Below are 8,170 nucleotides of genomic sequence, written 5' to 3' on the forward strand. Positions count from 1 at the left end.
TGAGGGGGGCAGATGCTAGGCTCAGGCTGACACAGTGCTAAGTACCCAGCATGCTGTCCCATCTCATTTTCGTGTGTGGTACCACCACAGTGAGCCTCGTGGATGATGCTGTCTTTTTTAGTCACCTTACAAAATCAGTTCTTTAACTAGGAACCACACAGTTTTGTCATTTACCCATGTTACTGAGCTAGTCCAAAACTCTTTTATAGCCTTTTCCTTCTATAACCTAACAGGTGGGGAAGGGACAGTGTTAAGGTAAAGACGTTAGTTGTTGGACCTGAGAACACAAGTCTTAAGTCTTTCCAGGGAGACTATTAAACCTGAGGTCTTAGCTTTGTGGTACGTAAGGGCAGTCAGACTCTATGTGTCTTTGGTATAGGATTTTGTCTCATAAGCCTTTCCGTCTCCCTCTTCCTAAGACATAATGTTAATTTTGCTTTTTCTATACGAAAGGAACACATTCTCGATGTAGAAAATTTGGTAAGTATGACAAAGTCAAATGAAAAAAGATGTCTATCATTAATCCCACTCCCTAGAGACAGCCATTGTTAACATTTTCTTATCATTATTTCCAACAACATCTATTTTATTTATTTATTTGGAGAGAGAGAGAGAGCACGCATGCACAGGGGAAGGAGGGAGGGAGAGAGAGAAAGAATCCCAAGCAGGCTCTGTGCCATGAGCACGGAGCCCGACATAGGGCTCATTCTTACAACTGACCTTGAGGTCACGACCTGAACTGAAACCAAGAGTCAGATACTTAGCTGACTGAGCCACCCAGGTGGCCCCAACCAACAATATCTCTTTGCACACTTGTGGTCATACTGCACAGTCTTCAGTCCTTTCACGTGTTTTTCCAAAGGATCACAAGCTGTCTACAAGCATTATTATTAATGATTCTAAAATATGCTGCTTTCCTCCATTAGGAGATATTTGTAGCTTTTCATTTATTTATCAACAAATATTTAGTGAGTGCCTACTATGTACAAGTATTTCAGTTTTCCAGGATTTTAAATAACTCTACCATCCATTTTGTGCAAAAAGCTTTTTTCCATTATGTAAGATTATTTCCTTAGTGGTAGGATGAGTGGGTCTGAGGAAATAAACATTTTAAAGACTCTTAGCTAAGACATGACCCTGTTGTTTTCCCAAAGGGTGTCCTGATTTCCGAACAGACCTTCTGTGAGTGATGACAATGCCCGTCTCACTGCCCCTCCTTGGCATTCCCCATCTCTTCTTTGAAGGGTTATTGTGTCCTCGGTGTCTGATGTCACCATTATGTCACTGTGCTTTCCCCACAGGTGGTGTGGGTGTCATGTGCCCGCTGACAGAACAAGGCAAGCAGTTGGCTATTCAGGTGTCCAACATCCTGGGCATGGACTTCTGTGGCATTGATCTCCTCATCATGGACGATGGCTCCTTTGTGGTGTGTGAGGCAAACGCCAACGTCGGCTTCTTAGCCTTCGACCAGGCATGCAATTTAGATGTGGGTGGCATCATCGCGGACTACACCATGTCCTTGCTGCCCAATAGGCAGACTGGCAAGATGGCTGTCCTCCCGGGACTGTCCAGTCCCAGGGAGAAGAAAGAGCCAGATGGCTGCACTTCAGCTCAGGGAGTTGCAGAGAGCGTCTACGCCATCAACAATGGGTCTACCTCTAGTGAGAGTGAGCCTGAACTGGGAGAGATCCGGGATTCCTCAGTGAGCACAGCCGGGGCCCCGCCCCCCATGCTGCCTGAACCTGGCTACAACATTAACAACAGGATTGCTTCAGAATTAAAACTTAAGTGAATTCCTGCTTTTTGGGCAGCATTTAAACCAAATCCTACTGCTTCCCTATAGTTTTGAGTGAATAAAATCTGGACTAATGTGATTTCATTTGCACAGAAACTAGAAATCCCATCTGGGCACTCAGCATTCTTTCTAACGATGATTTAAGCAAACGGCTTAGCTTTGTGGTTTTTACAAAGACTAACCTAAAGACACTCACCACGAGCAACATCCCGACTGATCAACTTGAGACCGATGTCTGCTGCGAGCACTTGGATATACGGCTGACTTTTGAGGCGCTGACTCTGTCCTGCTGCTTCTGGCTGTGATCAGCAGAGCCCATTAACTCAGAACGGCCCCTGGAAATACTGTACTCAGAAGCCCCACTGGACGGAGGCGGGTGCAGAAGAGACCGAATGTGACTGCGGTTATGTGCTCTTCGTTAAGTGTGTGTGTGATGTGTGGAGAATACACGGTCCAAACGCTATGAGAGGATCGATCTCTGCTCCCCGTCAATCACCATCTTGGCCATATTTCTCTGACACTCAGGATATGGTGTTTTAGGGAGCTTCCTCATTAGCAGTGAAGCACTTTGTAGAAAGTTCGAGATTGAACGTTCTTTGACTTCACTGGTTGGCAGATAATCCTGCTGCGTAACTGGGGCTTTCTACAAATTGCTTTGCCGCTCCGAATTTATAGACCCTGCTTCAACTAATGCCAGCCCCAGCAGCCTCTTGCACCTTTGCTGCCTTTGGCCTCAGCTGGAAATGCACTTCAACGAGCTAGTGGCCACACACTTTATTTCTTATGCGTGCACTAGAATTGAACACCATGAACTTTCTTGTCAATGGACTCTGTTCATTTGTCATCCAGAAGCCGGTGGGTTTTTATCATAGAAGCTACTGGAAGATAATCATTTTCCCTCTTCTCTCCTAAAACTTTGTGTACTGCTTAGCTGTAGGAGGTTTTCTTGTACGTGTTGGTGTTGTGGGCCTGTTGGGTAGATTGAGCCATTGGAAACACACTCTAATCCCCTTGACCTTCTAGTCCTATCCAGGTTTCAGAGACCTGTCCTTACCCACTTTTCCACACTGGGGAGACTCAGGTATTAGGAATTGCCCATTGCACATTTTGGGGGAGGACGGTGTTGGATAATGTAGACGTGACACCAAGTGCTTTTCATTTTCACTCTTTAAGCAGTAGATGCTGATCCTTCCCTTGGGAGAAATCATGGAGATAGAGTTTTCCATTTCTGCTCATATGAAGTATGATGAGAATGAGCAAGGCTCCCTCTTTAACCAAATACACTAAAACGTAAGCCCTCAAGAGTTACCATAACCTATTATTTCCTCGAGAGATCATACTCTGGAGCTGTGATGTTACATATGCCAAGAACACATAGACTTCCTCTTTGGAATGATCTCTGAAGCCATGCAAGGTAAGAGGCCTCCCAGCCTTACAGTGAGACCTCGTTTTTCACACCACCCCTCCCGAGAGGTAGTCCCAAGCTTCATCACCCATTTTATTTATCAGACTTATCTTCTAATGCTCTTTGGCTCTTAAAAAAAAAAAATCATTCCTCAAAACATAAATCTACCCATAAAGGACAAAGACCTACCAACACTGAGGAAGCTCACAAGTGGACAGTTTCCAAGGAAGGCTCTAGAAATAGTCTGACTTAAGGTCAGCTTCACTGGACTAAACATCCATCTTCCCAAGGTGACTAGTTTGAAGGCAGCAACACCCATTTGGGTGTATAAATTCCTGTACTTATTCTGCTGTAAATGTAAAAATGTGTATAAAGCCAACACTGTCACGTTTTCTCACAACACATCTAAGTAGCAATTGGCTTTTAAAATATTGTGGCTAAAAGCACATCTCACCAAGTAGTACTTAGACAACTGAAAAACGTTTGGCTCCATGATATGGAGATATGCACTACACCATTGTAGTCTAAATGCAGTCCAACGTAGGGTGCATGCCACTCAGTTGTAACTCTAGTAAATTGTACGGTTGACGAATGATAACGCTTCACCTTTATACAGGTTACGACATTTACCTTATCTTTACCACTCAGGGTGGGTTTAGGAGGACAGTTCTAGGTCTGTTCTTGTTGAATTGTCCAAATGCTTTCGACGTAAACATCTGAACTGAGTGATGACCTTCTGGAAGCTGCATTCACTCATTCCCACTGTTCAGTGTAAGCCCAATCCCCCCACCTTATCTCAAAGGATACTAGCGGGCCCTGTGCTAAGCAGAGCAGCTAGAGGGTGCTTCCGGATTTGTCGAAGGGGGCTCATCTTCCAGCTGCTAGTGACATCTGTAGTCATTGGCACCATTGCTTTTTGGCCCAGCCTAGAAGCAGAGAAAGCTGGGTCACACCCAACTCGTAGCTCCCCTCCAGGATTTCCCCTACTGGCCGTGGGCCCTGTGAGCCTCGGTCATGCGTCTGGGCCACACTTGTTACACCTGCGGACCAGACCTGCTGGAAGGAACGCGGGGCTCAGAGCCAAATCCCGGTCTTGACTCTCCCCTTAAATAGCTCACTAACCTTGTGCAGTCAGGTGGAGTCTGCCTCCATTTTTCCATTCTGATAGGGGAGATGCCTACTCTGTTTACCTCTTGGGGGTGCTTTGAGGTTGACGCGAGTTAATTAATGAGACTTTGCATCATGTGGGAGGTGGTAGAAGAATACCTCCCACATCTGGTTTTATAAGTTTCTCCTCACCCCTCCCCTGAGGGAGTTAAGAAAGAAAGAGGCCACGAATTCTTGGCATCAGCACATTAAAGAGTGTCAGGGGAACCTGAAAAGGATGCAGCTTCTCAGAGGCTTCACCTCCTGAAAGAAGGAAGGCTCTCCGTGTACTCGAACAGCCTTCTGGATGTATCGTATATAACCGGAAACTCCTGACTCTCCTATATCAACTAACGGTCTTCCTTGTGTAACATAAATTGCAGTGTCTGTACACGGTCTTCCCATTATCTTGAAACTGGTCGAAACTTGAATGCCAATAGCTCAGTCACGCAGAATATATATGATCCTGCACTTGGGAAAAATGTCTTCATGCTATCTGTCTGATTGCTGAAGGGCATGGGGTTGCCAGAACGTGCGTTTGGGCCTTTTAGGTCTTTAAAATCCGATAAAATCCTAAGCTCTTACTGTCACCGTTGCAGACTCCCTGCATGCAGCTCAGAGGGGATTCTGTGACAGTTGGGGGTGGGGCAAGGAGGAAAGGGAAGGAGAAAGGTCTTGGATACTTTTGTGACATTTCAGGGGAAGAAATAAGAAATTGGATCATTTGGAATTCCAGGGGGAAAGAGGAAGAAGTGGCTCTTCTGTGGATTGTTTTAAGGAAAGAATCACGCACACGTATTCATTAGAAGTAGGGGTCTTTGAAACTCTTCTGTAGAAAGAAAATGAGATGCACGGATTCTCATGAACCCTGAGGAAGTGGGAGAGACATCCCCTAGCGCTTTATGTCCTGATGAATGTTGGTCTAAGATGATGCAAATCCAGTGGAGATTGAAGCAGCTCACCGGGGGTTCCAGGATCCCCCTAGTAACAGCTGGCCCTTCTGGAAGTTAATGACCAGAATGCCACGTGCAGGCAAGCTTAGAGCCACAGCTCTCTGAGGTGGGTCTAAGGAGCCATGTCAGACCGAATCCAAAGGCAGTAAAACAGGGCACTTCAGCTTAATACTTTCCTTTGCACCTGGAGGTGAGGCTACTATTTGCTGTAAGTCTATGCAGATGTTCGGGAAGAGTCCTGACAACGGTCATCTTTGTCCCTGTCCCTGAAGTTAGTGTTGTTCCATCTGTTGCTGCAGCCCAGCAGCAAGCCTGGTCCTATTTTTGCCTCTGAGACTCAAGATCGTGACTTTAAAATGTTTCTACCTGGAGAACCCCCATCTCAGGAATATGTCGTTTGAATACTTTCTTAAAACTATATTATGATTCCATTCCAAGCCTACCGTCAGACGCTGCAGCCCTCCCTTCCAAATGAAAATTTTTTTCCTTCAAGCTCTTCCGTTTCTTTCTGGTGTGGCTCCTGTGCCCACGTGTGGCACTTTTCTGGGCCCTTGTGCCGGCATCCCAACCCTGTCTGGTAGTCTCACTGTGCCATTTCGGGTTCACTGTGGCTTCGAGGCAATACTGGGAAAGTCACCCATGAAGCCAGATTTGAGGACACAGGAACAACAGCGCTTTGGACACCAGTTCAGTTCCCCATTTTATAGATGGAGGATCTGAATCCCAGAGGCTGAGATCATTTAGCGAGTCAGCCACAGGGCTGGGACCCGGGCCGTCCGATTCCCCATTCTGGTTTAGCATGCTGCCAGAGGTGGCTCTGTTCTTCCCTGGCGCCTAGCCCTTGCTCCCGTCCTGGGCTCACCCTCTGCCCTTTTTCCTGCTGAGCCTCTGCTCGGGATTAACGTGGTGTTGATGTGCCAGCTCTGAAGCGTTCGGCTCTTGGATGGCTTGTAAATGAGAGCCCCAGAGGTGTATATGAGATTTCCATGGTGCAAGCTGGCCTAAGGCCCGAGCCTTCAGACCGGCTAAGACCATTTAGCCCCGCCCCACACCATCCGTGAGAGAAAGAGGGAAGGTCCCGGCTGAGCTGGCGGAAGGCTCCCTCGGCCCCAGTTTGGCTGATGTTTCCCCACTGCGGCACTTCTTGGATTTGTAGAGGCTTTTATGGGCCTCCGTGGAAGCCAAGGGCTTGAAGGGCCCATATTTCTCCCATCAGGCACCCCTGCAGGGGCATCCTGATGGACGCACACGCTCCAGCTACAGCCAGCCACAAAGTCAAAAGTTCGCTCCCTCTTGGTGCTTCAGCTCCATGGCGCACCCGCCTGCAGCCAGCCACTGGGCCGGATCCCTCCCTGTTGTAGCCCTCATGTCAGCTGAGGACCATCTACCCCTCGAGATCCAGACAAGCCTGATAACTGGGCCTTCAGATGTCTGCGATTTCTAAGGCGCTTACATTGTGGCAGCCACAGCTGACTCCAGACTTCTGCTACCTCATTTTAAGCAACGATGGAGTCTCATCCCTGCAGTGCATCAGCTGACACGAAGCTCGGTTCTGTCCCCCATTTTCACACAACAAAATGCAAATGAGCCAGTGTGTGTGTGTGCGCGCGCGCGCGCGTGCATGTGCGTGTATGAGCACGTGTGTGCTTATGTATCTTTCAAAGATGTAAGAGGAAAGGACATTGCAGCATCGCAGACAGGGCACTCCCATTCATTAAATGTTCTTTTGATACGCTACGGAGGAACCCATAACCTTCCACCCCACAAGTACCTGTCTCCCTTCTTGGGACAGACCCAATTCATTTACATTCTCTTGTACAGCAGCATAGCCAGTCCTTTCCTTAATTTGATTCCTGCCAATGCCATTACCCTTAAGATTTCCCCTTCTCTAACAGGTGGCTTATTTAAACAAAAGATTTTTTTTAATGTTTATTCATTTATTTTGCGAGAGAGAAAGAGTTTGAGCAGGAGAAGGGCAGAGAGAGAGGGAGAGAGAATCCAAAGCAGGCTCCATGCTGTCAGCACAGAGCCCGATGGAGGGCTCGAACTCATGAACCCTGATATCATGACCTGAGCTGAAACCAGGAGCCAGCCACTTAACTGACGGAGCCACCCTGGTGCCCCACCAGTGGCTTATTAAAGGTATTTTCCTAAACAAAGATGGCTCCCTCCTCAAGAGAAACTCGAGTGTCATCTCCCAAGGTGATATTTCATTCCCACTCTGCTAGCCAGGCATCACCACGACTGGCTGTCAGGATCGTCACGCTTTATGGAAGGCAGCACGAACTCACGCCAGTTTAAGTTAGACATCCCCAGTTCAAACCCTGACTCGGTAACTTCTAGCTTGGGAGACCTCAGGAAAGTCAATCTTGCCAAACCTTTGTTTCTCTACCTATAAATGCGATAAACACAATCTTGAGTGTGGAGCACTTGACCACATGCCTAGCCTTCAGCAGCTTCCTTTCCTCTTGCTTCCTCCACCGTCAACAGTCACAGACAGCTCCTGCCGGTGACCGTGGCTCTGTGCCAGGAGATAAAAGCTGGCAGACAGCAGCTTTCCAGCTGGGAGGGCGAGGAGGGCCGGCAGCTGCTCAAGCATGCGTGGCTTAGGCTTAATAATTGGAAGGCCCCCTCCATGCTTGAGATGATGCTATAGTGTAAGATGTAGGTGGTGTATTTGGCTTAGGCTTGTATTTGAAGGAAAGGCTGCCTCGGACAACTGGGAGGCTGGAAAGCTGCTGAGCAGCCTGACCTTGGATGATTTAGCACCTGGTTTCCTTGGCTTTTCTGTATTAGGTTTGCTGGCCTTGCATCAGATGGAGGGAGGAGGTGCCAGGGACTTGAATGAAATCTGTCAAACAGAGGCTGAGG

The 8,170-nt window shown here is 47.6% G+C and overlaps 1 protein-coding gene across 1 annotated transcript in view; it reads left to right on the plus strand.

Moving 5' to 3' along the window:
* The window catches only part of RIMKLA (ribosomal modification protein rimK like family member A), a 32,945-nt gene extending 27,082 nt beyond the window's left edge, over positions 1-5,863 (plus strand). The window contains exon 5 of the mRNA XM_042996822.1: positions 1,302-5,863. Within this exon, the coding sequence (XP_042852756.1) occupies positions 1,302-1,792 (491 nt within the window). The 3' untranslated portion in view covers positions 1,793-5,863. The remainder of the gene's footprint in view (positions 1-1,301) is intronic.
* Positions 5,864-8,170: the final 2,307 nt, after the last annotated feature.

Source organism: Panthera tigris, chromosome C1, assembly GCF_018350195.1.
Source record: "Panthera tigris isolate Pti1 chromosome C1, P.tigris_Pti1_mat1.1, whole genome shotgun sequence".
NCBI lineage: Eukaryota > Metazoa > Chordata > Mammalia > Carnivora > Felidae > Panthera > Panthera tigris.